Source organism: Diospyros lotus, chromosome 4 (assembly GCF_014633365.1).
Source record: "Diospyros lotus cultivar Yz01 chromosome 4, ASM1463336v1, whole genome shotgun sequence".
In the NCBI taxonomy this organism is placed as follows: Eukaryota; Viridiplantae; Streptophyta; class Magnoliopsida; order Ericales; family Ebenaceae; genus Diospyros; species Diospyros lotus.
The window spans coordinates 5,041,437-5,059,642 of NC_068341.1; the positions used below are offsets into that span (position 1 = coordinate 5,041,437).

General features: G+C 36.4%; 3 protein-coding genes across 7 annotated transcripts; all 3 read left to right on the forward strand.

Moving 5' to 3' along the window:
• Positions 1-966: 966 nt before the first annotated feature.
• LOC127800560 (uncharacterized protein At4g15545) lies at positions 967-6,310 on the forward strand. Of its 5 annotated transcripts, none has more exons than XM_052335247.1 (9): positions 967-1,331; positions 1,403-1,471; positions 3,476-3,529; positions 3,709-3,778; positions 4,223-4,315; positions 4,507-4,764; positions 5,463-5,505; positions 5,782-5,860; positions 5,960-6,310. In XM_052335247.1, exons 1-9 carry the CDS (start codon positions 1,053-1,055, stop codon positions 6,050-6,052), a joined length of 1,038 nt encoding a protein of 345 aa, XP_052191207.1. In that variant the 5' UTR covers positions 967-1,052; the 3' UTR covers positions 6,053-6,310. The 5 variants fall into 5 exon arrangements, with proteins under 5 accessions (XP_052191207.1, XP_052191210.1, XP_052191206.1 ...); XM_052335246.1 differs by having other exon boundaries at positions 968-1,331; positions 4,220-4,315; XM_052335248.1 differs by having other exon boundaries at positions 968-1,331; positions 4,220-4,315; positions 4,507-4,674.
• Positions 6,311-6,797: 487 nt separating this feature from the next.
• LOC127799460 (receptor-like cytosolic serine/threonine-protein kinase RBK2) lies at positions 6,798-12,203 on the forward strand. The gene is made up of 9 exons (XM_052333502.1): positions 6,798-7,169; positions 8,366-8,469; positions 8,658-9,041; positions 9,277-9,528; positions 9,627-9,781; positions 10,132-10,211; positions 10,325-10,460; positions 10,551-10,700; positions 11,472-12,203. Exons 1-9 carry the CDS (start codon positions 7,135-7,137, stop codon positions 11,643-11,645), a joined length of 1,470 nt encoding a protein of 489 aa, XP_052189462.1. The 5' UTR covers positions 6,798-7,134; the 3' UTR covers positions 11,646-12,203.
• Positions 12,204-12,552: 349 nt separating this feature from the next.
• LOC127799461 (probable prolyl 4-hydroxylase 4) lies at positions 12,553-18,002 on the forward strand. Its single transcript, XM_052333503.1, has 7 exons — positions 12,553-12,824; positions 12,937-12,994; positions 13,121-13,225; positions 14,536-14,593; positions 15,124-15,299; positions 17,281-17,353; positions 17,458-18,002. Exons 1-7 carry the CDS (start codon positions 12,703-12,705, stop codon positions 17,751-17,753), a joined length of 888 nt encoding a protein of 295 aa, XP_052189463.1. The 5' UTR covers positions 12,553-12,702; the 3' UTR covers positions 17,754-18,002.
• Positions 18,003-18,206: the final 204 nt, after the last annotated feature.

The following is an 18,206-nucleotide window of genomic DNA, read 5'->3' on the forward strand; positions in this document are numbered from 1 at the left end:
TTTTTACATGCTTATAAATATTTATAATTTTGATGTCCTTTTTAGTCATTTAACATTCTGATTCAACTCAGCTCAACTTTAGTATCTTATCCCACACTCACAATTAAAACTCACTCCAATAATTATATTATTTAATAAAATGACACATTTCAAAGTAAGAAGAAAAATAAAATAAAATTTAAAATATTTTAGAAATATATATGGTGGTATTAAATGAACAAGAAAACCAATTTTTAATAAATTACAGACGAACTGAACAGTTTTTTTATTTAAACTTGACTGGTTTATTAAATTAATTTTAAATATATATTTAAATTTATTTAATTTAATTACTTAATTAACTAAACATAAAACGAAGTCAAATTAAACCATTCAGAAGCTCTTAAACCGAATAGATTAATTCATTTACATCTTAAAGACATAATCAATCAAAGTGTTAAAATTTAAAAATATAAAAAAATATAATTTAAAATTATTATTCTTACTCGATCTCTGATTACTCATATTCTTAATTTTGATAAATAAGATAAATCGTAAGTACAAATTTTATCTTATTATATAAGATAAGCAATCGAATTCACGATCTATTATGAATTCTAATTTAATACGGTCAGATCACTTCATTTATCTTTTAAAAATTAAAAAAAAAACTTTACCTTATATTTTGTACACCCTGAGGTGACTTTCCCCTAGGGGTAAAATAGTCATTTTGGGGGTTAGACTCCATTTCACTCTCTTTCTCTCTTCTCTGGGAAATGGGTCCACCCCCAAAATGACCTATTTTGCCCCTGGGTAAAGTCACCCAGGGTGCACAAAATTGCACTCATTATCCATCGTAACATCCAGAAACTCTCGTCTCAGCCACATCTTTTATTCTTTTTATCTACCCCTTCTTTATCCGTACTGCCTCTCTCTCTCTTTCTCTCTCTCTGATTCTCTATGTGTATATATATATTCGTAAAGAATATAAATAATTAACAGACAAAAGAGTTGGGGAAAAAAATACAACAGTCCTACAGACAGAGAGTGAGAGAGAGAGAGAGAGAGGGGGGATGTTTGCGAAGGAATCGGCGGGACCAAACTTCGACCTTCCCGAAGAAGTTCTCGATTTCTTGCCGTCGGATCCATTCGAGCAGCTCGATGTGGCCCGCAAGATCACCTCCATTGCCCTCTCCACCCGTGTCTCTTCCCTCGAATCCGAGGCCTCCGCCCTCCGCGCCCAGCTGCTCGACAAGGACGCCCTCATCGCCGATCTCCAGTCCCAGCTCCGCTCCCTTGACGCCGCTCTCTCCGACGCCGCCGACAACCTCGTTCGCGCCGAACGCGACAAGGTCTCCCCCTCCTCCGCCCTCCGTTTCCTTCATCCTAATAGGTAGATGATTTGACTCGATTGTGCTTGCAGGATAGCTTGCTGAGAGAGAACGCTCAGTTGTCCAATACGGTCAGGAAGCTCAGTCGAGATGTCTCCAAGGTCAGTGTTCGCCGCCGACCCGGAGTTATTTTGTTCTGTAATTCACTAATTTCTCTCTCCTGCGTTGCTTCTAAGGATTTGGATATTGGGGAAAGGGTCTAAATTGAAGGAAAAAAATCGATGGATTTAGAGAAGCATAAATTGTTGAATTATCGATGAAAATTAGAGAATATGAATTAAGGAAATATACGCCCTTCTACAACCTGCTATGACGTAGTAATATGGATTAGTATTTTTCTGTTTAGACCATTTTTTCATTTATTTTTTTGGGTTACTAGATGAATATATTGCTTTTTAAAGTATATTTTTCTTTTGTTCTTATGGAGTGTTCAAACTTGTTTCAATTGCAGACAATAAGTTAAAGAATTGTTTTGACTAATTTTGTAAGAGTTAATTATCAAAAATGGGATTGTATGTACTTAATAAAAATGATAATTTCGTTATCAATCAGTGTTGCCACAAATTATGTTTACTTAGTGTGCATGATTTATGGGCTATTGTGCATATATTTGAGTTTACTTGGTGTACCCCCTGAAGGGTATTGGCTATGGGTTCTCATTATTACAAAAGAAATAAAAATCTATTATAAGTTTCTATCAGTAAGGGAGTTAGTGTAATTTCTCTTACTTGAAGGACATCTTGTGTGAGAAATCTAAATCGTAAGGGTTACTAGTGTAATTACCTTGATTGTAATGTAAGTGCTAGGAGATATGTTTGGTAGGATGTTGTCAACTGAACTTTTGAATGAAAATTAGGCTCCTGGGATTGGTGTTACTCTTCTGAGTTATTTGTTTGGCAAGAGAAAGCAAATTCTTTACAAAGGAAAAAGCCAAAAGCTCAAAAAGTGACTTACAATAAGTAGGATGATTTATCTTTCTATAAAATAATAGCAGAGAGATGGAATATTCTCCAATTTGGTTACACTTTTATCATTTTTCCACTTTTACAAAACTAAAATTTTCTGGCAAGTGATTTTTCAAACTAAAACTTGAATTAAACTGTTTCCCTAACCAAAACTCTTTGCCACATCAGCATGTGCAAAACGATTCGAAAACAAAAAGGGAACCGCTCATGCGAGCAGCGGTTCCCCACTAAGAACTGCTCACATGAGCAGCTCCCAAAATGGGAATTGCATGTGGCAAATTGGAACCCCTATTGGGTACGTGTGGCTCTTTGCTCCGTCTTCTCAACCCTGCATGTAATGTGAAAAGGAGTTTTATTTTGAGAAATAGTTTGGTTGGAGTTTTAGTTTGAAAATATTTTGACGATAAGTACTAATTTTGTGAAAACACCATTTTCTAATCATTCTACTATAAAAATTACTAACTAAAGTTAGTTCTTAGCTAATTATCAAACACTTTATTGTGGTTATTTATTTTTTACTTTTTTTAATGCTGGCTTTTCAAAAACAGGGAAAAAAAGGCGGTGCAAAAAAAGACCCTTAAAATATATTTATCCATAGAATTATGCTAGAGAAGCTCGCTTGCCTTTAAATTTTTCTCATCATTAGAAAGGGCATGAGTTGCCTTTTAAGTTGGCTATTATGAGATTGCATTTTTGAGGTGCATGCCAAGGAAATAACAGGATAACAAGAAATAGCATGTTCCCAATTCCGTGTAAAAACCAAACATCATTGTCAATATTTCCATATAAATCTTAAGAACATTACCTCAATGTTATGCAATTCTGATACCTATAAGTTTGCACTCTCAACTAGTTGTGAGAATTGAAAGACCCCATCATTTGTCTCAAATTGTCAGTAGTAAGAAATCTTTCAGTGAGGGTTAATTATACTTCAATGGATGATTGCTTGAAAAGAGTATTCATCTGCACCTACTTGCCTGATTCATCAATTCTATATGTTGAGAAGGGGGAGGATGGGGTGGGGGTTTATTAACCAATTCTCAGAATAGAAGCTATTTTACCTTGTAAAGCACCTCCTCCTTGTAACCTTTGTTTTTATCTGAAATAGTCAAATAGTCTTATTGTCTTGAATATTTGCAGTTGGAAAGCTTCAAAAAGACACTCATGCAGTCACTTCAAGATGAAGATAACCATGTGAGCATTACAGGGTCACATTTTTTCTAGTTCAAAAACTGTTATCACGAGAGATTAATTCGACAAAAAACTGGTTAAGAACAATAGTGACCACTGACTAGTGATCCTAGCAACTCAAATCCATGCCATTACATGCAAATTCATACTGACTTTGACTGCTAACAAAATCTTTGTCACAGGCAGGACCATCTTGGGTTGCTGCTACTCAAACATCAACTCATGCAAGCTTGTCTTCTCAATCACTTGCTGGTAAATTTCGTCTTCATTTTATTGACTATTTCTATTTGTTGTAGTATGAAATATGAGAAAATCTGAGCTGCTCTATTACTTGATAAAAATGATTTGTCAATAGTAGTAGGGAGAGGGAGAAATTATTGATTGATCACTCTGATTTGGAACATCCTGCACAATTGAATGCAAAAGCTCATCCAGATCATTGTCTATCAAGGATTTCTATTGAATTTGCTTCACCATAGTGACTCTTTATAACAATGCAATACTTATGCTAAGAGATCCAATATTTGATAAATGTTGCAGTTCTATGCAACATGCCCCTCATGTATGCCTTTTTTTCTCCCTATAATTTTTAGATGATCTGAAGAAAATTTGAGAGTGAAGTAATTTATTTAAATGTTCACGGATACCAATTTATGGCCATTGTCTAACAGAATGTTCCATAATTTGTTTCAGAAGATGATGCTGCATTGCCACCTTCAAGAGCTTCTTCATTACACAGCCAGATCTCAGAAACTGGAAATCCTTATGCAGAAGATTATGAGACAGATGGTATGCTTCTTTTGTACAGTTTCAAAACTAAGATTAAACCACAGTTTTTTTTCTAAATTAACTGCACGGCACAAAAGTGTTTCGGTTTTTTATATGAAGGGATTAAATCTGTGCAGTTTCAAGTTTCAAGTGCCAACTCTTGAATTTAGTGCTTATTATCTTTCCTTTAACTGAGTATTTTTGTTTGGCAGCCTCGAAGCCTCGAATATCACTAGGACCGTTATTAGCATCCCAAGCTAGTACACCTCGGTTTACCCCTCCTGGTTCTCCTCCTAGCCTATCTGCATCTGTCTCTCCAACAAGATCATCTAAGCCTGTGTCCCCAAGGCGACATTCAATTTCATTCTCAACCTCAAGAGGTATGTTTGAAGACAGGGCTTCAGTGCTTTCTTCTTTGCCCCCAAGCCAGCACAGTTCAATGTCAAGCTTGGATGCAGGTTCAAATTCCGGTTAGCTCCAAAAACTTCCTTCTTTGGAATGTTTAAAGAGGGGATGGAAAGAGAGTCTTGTAAGGACTCATCTGGAGAAGTTGATATTGTCTGAAGTCTTACCTACTCCAAAAGAGGAGGAAATTAATTGGTTGTAGGCAGTTGAGAGGATTAGCCTTAATAGCAACAGTAAGCTTATTCCTTTGTCACTAGAAAGTTACAGGTTTGAGTTGTGAAAACAGCTTATTTGCAAAGCATGGATAAAGCTGCATACAAAAACAATCCTCGTAGAGCAGGGAGCCCTTACAGTTAGCATATGAGATGCAGTCTGATCTGTGATCTAACGGGGCAGTTTATCAAACTGTTCCATACAATGCTTTACCTATTACGACAAAGAAAAGGAAATAAAGTGGTGGTGGGCAGTTTGTTAAGCTTTATCCTCACTCATGGCTCTTCATGTGATGGTTGTTAGCTATTAAACATTGGAAGGGAAGAGCAATGGTTTTTTCTTCTATCTTTCGTTTTCTCCCCTTGGAGATAGAGTCTCTTGATATTTGGCTTTTAGAGACACCAAGGTTGCCATATTTGTGTGCACAAGGCTCATGCGGTAGAGTGCTTGGCTAGTTTATTGGTGTTTTTCTGATGGAATTTGTTTTTTCTTTCCATTTATGTTGGCAATGTCATGCCTCGTATCTTTAACAAGTTTGCATATCTTGTAGGACGAACTAGAGTTGATGGGAAAGAATTCTTCCGCCAAGTCAGGTAAAGGCATGTTGAAAATGTAAACTATTGAAGAAAATTGTAGCTGCATAGCAGCAATTCATGCCAATATTCAGCATCTTTATATAATTTAGCCTTAGCCTTGCCTGAAGGTAAAAGCATTCTAACGAGTCCCAATGTATTTGAATCCACCATGGAGGATTTGCTAGCCTTAGCCTTAAAAATTCAGAATGTGTATTCTGCTTTCTCTTCCCATTCATGGACCACGGAGGATTTTGTTATCCGAAGCTTCCATCTGATCACTCTTCTTTTCATCAGGAACCGGTTGTCTTACGAACAATTTGCCGCATTTCTAGCAAATGTGAAGGAACTGAATTCCCACAAGCAGACAAAGGAGGTATCCCTGTCATCTGTCTGCTACCCTTTTGCTGCTATCGTATCGGTTTGTTCTGCCCTAATTGATGTCTCATCTGCCTATGCTTATCGTAAATTTCAGGATACCCTCCGGAAAGCTGATGAGATTTTTGGCCCCGATAACAAGGATCTATTTATTATCTTTGAGGGATTGATCAATCGAAATGTTAATTGAGAGCATGGAACAGTGGTTATTGTAGGCTGAGGCATTGTGTTACCATTAGCTGTATGCAATTTAGGATGGTCTATGGTGTAACTTCCATGATTCTAGTGTCATTCTTTGACACCCAGTTTGTTAAATTTCACCGTAAATTACTGTATTGCCCTTCTGAAGTCAAGGCCTCAGAGTACTTTGTTCTGATTATACTTGCTTGCTGTATTGGTCTTTTGAAATTATTTTGCCAGAAAAATATATAAGATTCACTTTCATATTCATCGTTTGTGCTGTTTCACTATTGGATAAAAAGTGTAATCAGGTTGTCTGCACAAGTCACGTCATGATAAGTTGGGATTTGTACAGTAAGTTATGGGCTTCTCTTTTATCAATTGGGCTACCACTTTGGTGGCATATTTATTTTATTTCACATATAATCATTTGATAATTATTTTGATCATGCATGCTAAAATATAAAATATGATATTATTGGACTAACTAATATATATAAATTAGAAAGCAAAAATAGAACTTTTGGAAATATTTTTTAATAAATCAAAATGCTTTTGACATATTCTTAACTATGCATGATTAATATAAAAGATTAATTTTATATGGCAACATAATGCTTCCTGCTGGCTTGTCTTGCCGCAGGAATATGTTGAAAGACGGCTGATATATGTTGGTACTTCCACCTACGAACTCCTATGTTTTTTAACAGATTTTTACGCAAAACCTGTAGTAGAATAATGTAGTATCAAATTGTGGATAAAAATAGTGACCGTTTTGTTTTAATATAGGAAAAGATGTAAGGAGAAAAGAGTTATATTTGGATGATATCACTCCCATATGTTATCCATTGATAGATGATGAAATGGAGATGGCAAAAAATTGATGGAAAATCCGATTTCCGGGCATAGAATCACGGGGAAGTGTCACTCTGAAAACTATGGTTGTTCCAACAAAAAAGAAAACGATCCCTCATCCTGTAATTTTTTCTTCTTCAAAACATTCTCTATCTTTTTCTCTGTTTTTTTTTTTTTGCATTTTCAGGTAGGTTTAGGGTCCCCCTCTTCAGCTGTCTTTGAGAATTTCTGGAAATCATGGAAAATGCCTTAGATGATTCAACTTCTCCACGGTACACCTCTTCTTTAATTGCATTTCTGATTCTGGGTACGGCCGTTTCTTTCTTCATATGCACGTTGAATCCACCTTTGATGTGTATTTCAGGTTCTGGGTTTGGATATTTTTGGGTTCAATGTGCAGTTGGTTCCAATGTGTTGGTGTACACACACACACACACACACACACGCACGCACGCACAAAATGAAATAGGTTCATTCGTTGTATCTATACCTTTGGTAAATTTGATTTTCATTGCTTGCTATGCTTGCTCTATAGATTATGTTGTATTCTGGGCTTATCTTTACCATTTTTGTTCTCATTTGGCTTATTTATTCTATCTGCAATTGGTTTCAATTCTTGGATGTTATACGTACTGACATGCACATAATACATATACGGTGGGCATCTGTTGGGAAAACTAAGAAAAGGATGAAGTTAGGGTAATCATGAATCTGTTATTGAAGTGCATGGTTTTGTATTTTCTCTTCCTAATTAAATGTTAAATGAAAAATAAAAGTGCTTAGATCATATTTTCCATTTTGTTAACTAGATAGGGTTGGCCATGTAGATTCTAGCTTTCCTAATCACCTCTATACACGAGCATATTGCATATCATAAAACTTATGGGGTGGGGCAAAATTGATTTTCATTGCTTGCTGTTCTTGTAATAAAGGTTAGATTACATTTTACGTTTTGCTGTTTTCAGTGCTTTGTTTGGTTGCCAAGAAAACCTAGGAAAGGAAATGAAAACTGTCAGATCGTTACAGGTTCAAATGGTGCCTTTGATAGCTATGCTGTCCATATCTTACCTGCATTGTCACAACGCTCAACGCATGCATTACTATCCCTTGAATCCTTTGTTTTCTTTCCCCCAACCCAACCCCCCTAATTTTTAATATCTCAGTAGGAATTTCCATGTGTTCAGTTTGTAGATTATGAACTATGATCTTTTACATTGTTTTCATTTTTGCCTTCTTTTCGTTGTCCCCGTTTAGGGAGTTATTCTGATGGCATTCCTATTTCTTTCAGATTATATGTTTAAGGTGTTATTTGATATTTTTCTATACTTATTTGTCACCATATTCGAGTATGTGCCATTGCTATACATACATATATATATATTTGACACTTCTACCTTAAAGGGTCTGTCGAATTCAACTTTATTAGATTCAATGAGATTCATTAACAATGGATCTGTCGAATTGGCAGCAATGAAGGGAGCGACTCTGCTGCAGGAAATCCAGAAGGGGAGCTTTTGGCCATTGGACACAAGAGGCTTTTTTCTAATCCTTCTCTCTCTTTTTCTGCAGAAGGTGAACTCAACAAATCAGTGTCTTTCTCCTTACATTTTCTTTTTTTTTTCCTTTTACATATTCTTGCTACAATAGGAAAAAATATCCTTCTTATGCTTCTATCCTGTTTCCTTATTTAGTAATCTATTTCGTTTTAGTAGAAAAAAAAAATGTCTTGGCTAACTTAAATTCTGAACTCATCTATGCAGATCTGAGATCTTTAGATATAGAGGACAAGAAATTAGATGAGTCCTCCCCAACACAAGAAGATTCTGATGATGTTCAGGCATCTGAGACCACTTCTTCCAAGGCCAGCAGCTCAGATTCAGATCCTCAAGCTAACAAAAAAATAGTTCCTCAATGGCGTGAATTCATCCGGGTGCTGAAAAAAGGATCAACAGCTGGTTTGCAGACCTTTCATCATACCATGCCTGCCATAAAAAAATTCTCCAAGAAAAAAAGCAGAAACGCCAGACAGAACATGGCAGCACTTGATGACCCATCTCTAGATCCGGATTTGTATTGCTTCAAGTCTTCTTGGAAGAATTTCTCCCTTTCAGAACTTCAAAGCATTACCAACAATTTTAGCCCTGGTCTCTACTGTCTTCCTCCTCCCTTCTCTTTTCTTTTCTGCAATCCACAGTTGCATGAATTACCTGTTTGTTCTTAAAGCCGGAATACTTTTGTAAAAAATTTGGCCCTAAGAGTCCCTACTCAAGAAGAAACGTTATTTTGGTTTTTATTGTGGCTTTCTTTCCCAACACTGTTTAAAATTTATTACAATTTACTTGTATAATGAACATTCTCCTCTTTTTTCCTCTTTCAAAGAGAATTTGATAGCAGAGGGAGGTTATTCAGAAGTTTACAAGGGAGAGTTGGAAGATGGGCAACTCGTTGCAATTAAACGACTGACCAGGGGAACCCCGGAAGAGATGACAGCAGACTTTTTATCAGAGCTTGGGATTCTAGTCCATGTCAACCACCCTAATATTGCTAATGTTATTGGATACGGGGTTGAAGGGGGAATGCACCTTGTTCTTCATTTGTCTCCCCATGGCAGCTTAGCATCTCTACTTACAGGTTTCTTCATCGTTGCGATGCTTCTAAAGACTAATATTTTCAGACACATGAAGCCCATGAAATTTACACATGCGCCCGGTCTGTACCTCTTTTTACAGGAGCTAAGGAGAAACTAGCATGGGACATCAGATATAATATTGCTTTAGGGGCAGCTGAGGGCCTCTCATATCTTCACGAGGGATGTCAGCGGAGAATTATCCATAGAGACATCAAAGCTGCTAACATTTTGCTTTCAGAGGATTTTGAACCTCAGGTGTGCCTTAAAAAAAAAGAGATGGCAGTGACACACTCCTTGAAGCCTATTACTTTCCAACTTATTAAGAAAACATCTGTACCTTTAAAAAGTTTTGTTAATCTGAAGTTACTCGTTTTTTATGAATCTTTTCTTCCAGCAAAAATGTGAAACTGAACTTCAAATGACTGGAAAACACCATTTATCTCTCAATATACACACCCATATACACATGTTCTATCTATTCATCTTATTCATGCACTGATCTCCAATTCTTCTGACCTGTTGACTGCAGAAATGTATAGGCGCGGGTGTTTATTGATTTGCTTGTCTTTTCTTTTCTAAAGTTTTAACTATTAAGTTTTTTTCAGATTTCTGATTTTGGGCTTGCAAAGTGGCTCCCAGAGCAATGGCCTCATCTCACAGTATCACAATTTGAAGGCACATTCGGGTTTGTAAAACAAAGTGTTTTTTGATTCGTGGTACTTCTTAAATGTTCTTTTCTTCTTCTCTTTTCTACGCTTGAACTTATATTTCGCTTTCTTTTTTCCCAAATCACGACAGCTACCTCCCCCCTGAGTTTTTCACGAATGGCACAGTAGATGAAAAAACTGATGTCTATGCATTTGGGGTACTATTGTTGGAGCTGATTACCGGACGACTAGCTTTGGATGAATCACAGAAAAGTCTTGTGATGTGGGTATGTTAGTCTCTCTCTCTATGCTACTGCAGACTATTAAATTTAGTTGCCTCAAGAGAGAGAATTACCTATTTCACATTTTTGTTACAGGCTAAACCTTTTCTGTCTAAGAATGATACAAGCGAGCTTGTTGATCCCGTCCTTGCTGGTGTCTATGATTCGGAGCAGTTGAATTATATGGTCTTGACTGCTTCTTTGTGCTTACATGAGGATGCACAAGAACGGCCTCCAATGGCCAAGGCATGTGTTTGACTTTATAAATGCTGACCAAGTGTTTCCGTTACAGGCATCGTGATGAACTGTGGAAGATAATTACCTTTACTGGACAATAAATAACAGAAAATGACATTCACTGCCCCATACCATTTTAACCATATTTCTTCATCTTTTTTCCCACCTTTGGAGCTTTATGACACGACGAGATGGTCCAAGCTTGCTTTTCACATCGGAGTTACATTACATATCCTGTGTTTTGCATGGCTTAAACTTGCAGTCCTCTGTTCATTTCCATTGCACAACTAGATTTTCTCTTTAGATTCCACTGAACTCAGTTAGGCAACTTTAAGAGTCAAGAATTGGCCGCATGGAAATGAAAAAACAAATAACACGATCCCAGAAGAAGCCAATTGTAGGCATTTTGTTATTATCTTTGACTTTCTATCCCGCATTTGTTGAGTCAAATGAGGGAGTCGAGAACTTTCCAAGAATGATCAGATCAGCTATTAGGTTGTCAGTAGCTGTGAACACAAAAGTTACTGAATGACTTAAAAAATTATTCTTCCCTGGATTTAAGAAGCTACTACAAGGGAAATGTCAATTTGATTGGTTAGGCTGTCTCTTCATTGTCCAAGGTCTTTCTGTGCTAGAATTTAGTATACTTGATGAATGAATGGAAGTCCAAAGTAGAAAACCAGTTTCTGTTCAAGGAACATATCACAGATTAGCAGAATATATACGTCACACATGTATACGAGTACATTCTTGTTGAATTGGCCTTTGGATATGGTACAGGTTGTACATATGCTTACAAGTGATGACAAATGCAGTCTGGAGAAGGCAAGAAAGTTGCAGAGGCGGCGTGCCCTCAGAAGGATTTTTTCAAAGGGGCTGTCCGATGCAGAAGATTGCAACTCATCCAAGTACGTAAATGATAATCAAATAGTGCAGATTGCTCTGGGGCTCTGAAGACTTTGGAAGCCAAGGGCTGGATGTCATCAACTTGTCAAGAACGAGGGGTGACATGTCCCACCAGAGGTGCACCCATTCCACAGAGCTCTTCAGATTCAACAACATTCCGGATGATCAGAACAGAGGTACCCTTATGGTGCAGAACTTGATTTGGGATGCTTTTGCACTAGTGATTCTTCAACTGCTGTCTGTTTAGAGCTTAGGATGGATTAGCCTAATTTGGTGGGGAGATAATGTAGATCCCAAAACTTTGTGATGGAGGTTCAAGCAGCCAGGCAGTGGTAGTCAAGGTTCAGACCCCAGTAAATTCAACCTGTTTGCCTGTAATTTGTGTACTTTTGGTGTATTTTTTTTTTGTTTATACCTCAATAGAAGAAGAGAAGAGAAGAGAAGAGAAATGGTGAGAAAGGACAAATGCCATTGGAGTTGTAAAGTTGCTGTCTGTCGTCTAATTTGTGAAGAGTTTGTATAATCTTCTGGCCAGAAGAAGTTAAAGTACAAAAGGGAAGAAAAACTTTTGATTTCTATGGCTTGTTGATGTGCAGTACAATACCAGTGAGTAGAGAAGGGATTGGATTTTGCCTTTGATTTGCAAGGTTAGACGAGGCAGAGGCAACAACATATATAGTGCTTCCTTCTGCCCTTGCTAAAATTATAATATAAAAAAAAAAAAACATTTTAACCATTTCTATTTATGACTATATTTTTAAATTTTAAAAAAATTATTTTTTATCTTAAAAAATATGCATTTTCTTGTATTTTTTTTGAATGTTTTTAACTGATAAAGATTTTAAAAAATTAAATTAGAAAGGATAGTAGTGATATATTTAATTTAATAATCAGTCAGTAAAATAAAAAGACTATTTTGCCCATGGATAGAAACCTGAGTGCCAAAACAGTCCTATGTTGATCGACTCGAGGAGCCGTTCAGTTGGAACTCAGGATTCAGGAGGGGATCAGATTGAATTGAAGGCTGTCAAGCACGAATTTTCTCGAGAAAATTCTGACTTCCTTTTTTTCTCTCTGTCCAAACACCTATCCCTGCTGCCACACAATGATCCGAATATCGCGGTTTTTTCTGATCGTCTTGGCCTCCATCTCGTCGATCATCTACGAGTGTTCGAGCACCTCGATCATCAATCCCTCCAAAGTCAAGCAAGTTTCATGGAAACCTAGGTACTCCTTCTCGCCGGTTGCCTTTTGCTCTTATGGAAATGATGTTAATATAAGATCTGGATTTTTGGAACATTGTGTGATTCCACTGACTCGGCTAAATTGTGATTTGCAGGGCTTTTGTGTACGAGGGTTTTCTTACGGACGAAGAATGCAATCATTTGATATCTCTGGTGAGTGCCGTTACGATTCTTGTAATTTCTGAGTTCATTTGGAAGCACTTGATAGCTATTGTCTGATTTTATTAGCGAGATCTTCGTATTTGTGATGTCAATTCTGAGTTTTTGGGAACGTGCCAGGCCAAATCAGAGCTGAAGAGATCGGCTGTTGCTGACAATGATTCTGGGCAGAGCAAGCTCAGCGAGGTTCGGACTAGCTCTGGGATGTTCATTCGGAAGGGAAAGGTTGGTTCTTTATCCACTGTGCAGTAATTTTGGTAGTCTTTTGCATAATCTCTTTGATGGCGTCTGTTTGAGCCTGATCAATGTTTTCGCACCTTATTTTTATCCTCTTCTACTGAAATCAATGGGTTCTTCATATTGAAGACCTTATCGTTAGAATCCTGTACTTTGTGAGAGAAGAATATTTAAAGCAGTTATAGTGGAGACTAAATTCTCGACTCTGATGGTTAACTTAAGCCTACAACCTTTAAGGGACTCTTAGCTTCTTGAGAAGGCCAAAACTTCTTGGGGGAAGATAGATTGGATGATCCTCATCTCCGTTATTTCTGAATTTCTGGGAATTGTTATTGTTTGATGGAGAACGTGGCTTTTTCTGAATTTTTATTGAATCTATATTACAGCACAGTCAAGCATTACAGGCCTATGGGGACATCAAATGATGGCAATGGGATGCTTGCTTCTGTATCTTTGGAGTAAAATAATTGGTTCGAGATAGGTTCCTGCCCACCATCATGGGAGAAGTAACAGTTACTATAAACATGCACGCGCAGAGAGGGAGGGGGGGGTCAGCTGCTGCATGCTTTTGAAAAAAAAAAAAGAAGAAGAAGAAGAAATCCTTTAATGCATATATTCATCTTTAATTTACTATATTTTCTCACATATCCATCTAAATATGCATAATAATATAAAAATAGTGATGTTCTTCCATATGTCAGTGAACATTAGCTAGGATGGTGAATGCATAAACTCTGTTGACATGTCCTGCATGTCAGAATATGGATTAAATGTGTAAACCATAAACTAGTTACTGTTTTAACTTTTAACATTTGTTTGTAAATTCAGTTGGTGCATTGCTTTACTTTGAACACTAAAATAATTCCGAATGCTAGTCTATGTTTCAAAGGAATATTTTCATAGAAGCATTCATTTTCATTTTTTTATTTTCTCAAAAAAAGGCATCCTATACTTCTAAGATTCCACCTGCCTGTCTCATCAATCAGCTGCCAGTCAGTTTCTATGAGGGATATTGTGTCTGATTCTTTTTTTTCTTTTTTGGTCTTTCTTGCAGTATTTCAGTACCATGTTCATAATCCTGCTGTTTCATTAATAATAAACCATGAAGCTGGACCACCGAATATTTGATGTTGATTAGGACTTGTGGCTCTTTGTTACTGATGATCAGATTTAACTTTCCACTTTATCTCCAGTAATTGCAGTGGCAACAATACCAAGAACTATTTGTTTAAACTTTAATGCATTAGTTTCCTCTTCCTCTTATCTCGCTCAATGTAAATTATCTTAATTGAATATAGGATCCTATTGTTGCTGGAATAGAGGACAAGATTACAATGTGGACCTTCCTTCCTAAAGGTAACCATTTGCTGTGAAATACTTGATTCAAGAAGCATTATCTTTGTAAGAAAGTACTGATGGAGGATTTTGTACAGCTCAATAGTAAAATCTATTATACCGATCCTTCATTGTTGACTTATGCTTGTTATTTGGGACTTCATCTAAAACATATCAGTGTTCTTATTCTTTGAGTGTAGGATAAGCAAAATTTTATCTGCCAGAGAAGAAAATTATCCGCAAGCCTATTTTTTGCAACCCCACTGTGGTGTTCCTATCGAGTGTGCTAAAAGTGTCCCCAAAAAAAAAATTTGTAATACAAAGTAAGCATATTTTTGGCACAACCAACATGTATTGCTTTGTGTTTGATGCATATCCATTCTGATAATGTTCCAGACATTGATAACCACACCAAAATGAGATACTTCTTTTGATTATCTGTTAACAAAGGATGTCTTAACTTTATGATTTCTGAAATGTGAAAACCCCCACAAGGTTTGATCTATGTTTCTTTTCTTTTCTTTTTTCCTCCTCTATGTTTTCTTTTGCAGAAAATGGTGAAGATATACAAGTTTTGAGATATGAGCATGGCCAGAAATATGATCCACACTATGATTATTTTGCCGACAAGGTTAATATTGTGAGGGGTGGACATCGCATGGCAACTGTGCTGATGTATCTCAGCAATGTGGAAAGTGGAGGTGAAACCGTGTTTCCCTCAGCAGAGGTAAGCTATGCCGGTGCAACACAATGCACACTGTTTCATCTAATTCAATCTTTGAGGAATCCATCTATACTGAAATGCCAACCAACTCCTCTTCCTACCATTCAGTAATTCATGTATTCTCAATATCCATAGTCATATCTTTTGTAACTATTCTAAAACATACGGTGTTTAAGAGTAATCCACCTAGTTTTCTCTTGGTCTTCTACAAATGTCTTGCTTAAAACTTCTTAATTTTCATCCACTTTCATAACAGGAGCATCCATCAGTCTTATTTTCACATGACCAAACTATTTTAATTGTATCTCATGCATTTTATGAAATAAGCTTAAAAACTTGAAAGCTTACTTGAAGATTTATTAAATCTGAGAGAAGCTATTTATACAAGTTGAATGCTACTTTGGCCCCGTTTGTTGCAGCTTAATTAAAGAAATTATAGCTTATAACTTCTTAGATTATAGCTTCTAAAACTTAGAATAAGTTGTGAACCTGTTTGCTGCAGCTTCTTAGAAGTTGTAGTTAAGTAGTTGTGGTGTTTGATACCATAAGCTGTAAAATAACTTATTTTTATATAATTGTCCATAATACCCTTAGTAGTTATAGAATGATAATTTAAAAATTAATTAGTGTATATGTATAAGTTTCAAGTGTTATAAAAAAATTAATTAAATTATAGAAAGAGAGGAAGATGACAAGAGAGAGGAAGAGATTTGAAAATGGAGATGGCGGTAGAAAAGAAAAACCCATGATTGCGTAGACAAGAGGGTAATTATTTGCTAAAAATAAGGGCAAAATTGTCATAAAAATGTAATTATTTAAGCAGAAGTTGTAAAAGCTGGGGTACTCCAGCTTTGAAAAAGCCAGCTTCTACCCCTTCTAAAAGTTAGTAGAAACTATAAATTAGAATTCTATAAGCTAAAACAAACACTACATCTCAACTTTTTTGAAGCTAGAAGCTAGAAGTTGCAGCTTTTAAGCTGCAACAAACAGGGCCTTTATCCCCTAGAAAATAGGAGTAAATTCAAACTTAAAAAAACAGTAACTAACATTCAAATTAGGCTGTCCGTTATCTTCTGGATTTAAACTTCAAAACTTGAATTCCTTCCTTGATTCTTGGAGCTTTATCCATCTATTAAACTTCCTTTTAAACCTTCATCTTATCCAACCACCTTATCTCCATTTTAAACCTTGAATTCCTTAATCTCGTCCAACATTTTAACTTCAATAAAGAGTCACTTTGACTTTGTGATGTATAATCCCGTTTCTAATTTATCCTTTATTGGATGGCTGCACATTCACTGTAGCATTCTCATCTTTGTTGCACTCTTATTTTACATATGTTGGTAATTTATTGCTAAACATTCTATACTATACAACAAAATTGGTTTTATAGCTGTTTGATATTTTTTCTAATTTTAATGGGATTTTAACTATAGCATAAAACAAAACTCACTTCTCCATTTTAATGACTTGCCTTTATTTTTGGAATCATATCTTCAATAATCTCTTTATCTTTTTGCATAATTGATCCAAGATATCTGAATAAATCTTTTCTTAGAATGACTTGATCTTCAAATCTCACCATAACGTCAGTCACACTTCTCTTTTTTCTAAACTTACATACCATAAATTTAGTTTTCAATCTGCTCAACTTATAACATTTGGATTCTAAGATACCCCCCCCCCTCCATATCTCAAGCTTGGTATTCATGTCTTTATTTCTATCATCCACCAAGACTGTTATTTGCAAGTAGTGTACACCAAGAAAAAGGAAATGTGGGTAGGTAATATATATCATAAAAAGAAAAGGTTGCAAGCCTAGACTGGGAAGAAAGAAAAAGGAAGAAAGGCAAAAGAGAGAACTAAATATTTGGATTGGGTGATCTTCCTATTTTATGTTGTCATCTGAATGTGATTTTGCAGCAAACTCCCATCAAGAGCTAGCAAAATATAACTTGACTGATGAACTTAAAACTGTCAACAGGAACCTTCTCGTCGCAGATCTTCTTCTGCATCTGATGAGGATTTGTCCGAGTGTGCAAAGAAAGGAATTGCAGGTGAGTCACTTTAACAAACATAATTTCTCCTATGAATTTTACAACTGCATTTCAAACTGCTTGAATACCCCCTTCTCTTTCTTGTTCTTTGCGTGGGCTGCTAGTAAAACCGCGGAAAGGGGATGCACTTCTATTCTTCAATCTCCATCCAGACGCGGTTCCAGATCCCATCAGTCTCCATGGAGGATGCCCAGTAATAGAAGGTGAAAAGTGGTCGGCGACAAAGTGGATCCATGTCGATTCATTTGACAAGATCGTGGGAGATGGCGGGAACTGCACCGACCAGAACCAGAACTGTGAGAAATGGGCGGCCTTGGGCGAATGCACCAAAAATCCAGAGTACATGGTTGGAAGTCCAGAACTTCCAGGCAACTGCAGGAGGAGCTGTAAGATATGTTAGTTAACATGTTAATTTGAGGAGGTACCAGTTGTTGTGTAATTTAGTCTCCCCGCTTTTCAGTTCTCAACTTAAAATTTTGTTTCATCTGTCAGCTCAGTTTCCCGTTTTAGCAGTGTTATCTTGTGATCAACAAGGAAGTTGCTGTTATAATTTTCTGGTTTTCAACTGTTGGAAGTTGCTGTGAAACCATATTTCCATTGAAATACATGTTCAACGGAATGCTTTAAGAAATGGATTAGCCAGCACGCACGTCCTCCACGTGTTATTTTTATTTATTAATCTGTGACAGCCAATTCACAACTGTGTAATGCAATATGTAATCAATAAATATCGTCTTAGATTAGAATTAAATATTGATGGGGGGGGGACTTGCATTAATTTTGCACACCTCATATTAATTTCATGCCTCATTCTCAAATCAAGTACCTTTCATAAATACTTAATGTCTTTCAG

Excerpts from the sequence above, each read along its gene's own strand:
- LOC127800560 (XM_052335246.1), top strand. The coding sequence starts at position 1,053 with ATGTTTGCGAAGGAATCGGCGGGACCAAACTTCGACCTTCCCGAAGAA. Across the intron at positions 4,765-5,462 it reads GGATGCAGGTTCAAATTCCG|GACGAACTAGAGTTGATGGG; the intron begins GTTAGCTCCAAA and ends CATATCTTGTAG. Across the intron at positions 5,861-5,959 it reads CCCACAAGCAGACAAAGGAG|GATACCCTCCGGAAAGCTGA; the intron begins GTATCCCTGTCA and ends CGTAAATTTCAG.
- LOC127799461 (XM_052333503.1), top strand. The coding sequence starts at position 12,703 with ATGATCCGAATATCGCGGTTTTTTCTGATCGTCTTGGCCTCCATCTCG. Across the intron at positions 12,995-13,120 it reads GCAATCATTTGATATCTCTG|GCCAAATCAGAGCTGAAGAG; the intron begins GTGAGTGCCGTT and ends GGAACGTGCCAG. Across the intron at positions 13,226-14,535 it reads TGTTCATTCGGAAGGGAAAG|GATCCTATTGTTGCTGGAAT; the intron begins GTTGGTTCTTTA and ends AATTGAATATAG.
- LOC127799460 (XM_052333502.1), top strand. The coding sequence starts at position 7,135 with ATGGAAAATGCCTTAGATGATTCAACTTCTCCACG. Across the intron at positions 7,170-8,365 it reads GATGATTCAACTTCTCCACG|CAATGAAGGGAGCGACTCTG; the intron begins GTACACCTCTTC and ends TCGAATTGGCAG. Across the intron at positions 9,529-9,626 it reads CTTAGCATCTCTACTTACAG|GAGCTAAGGAGAAACTAGCA; the intron begins GTTTCTTCATCG and ends CTCTTTTTACAG.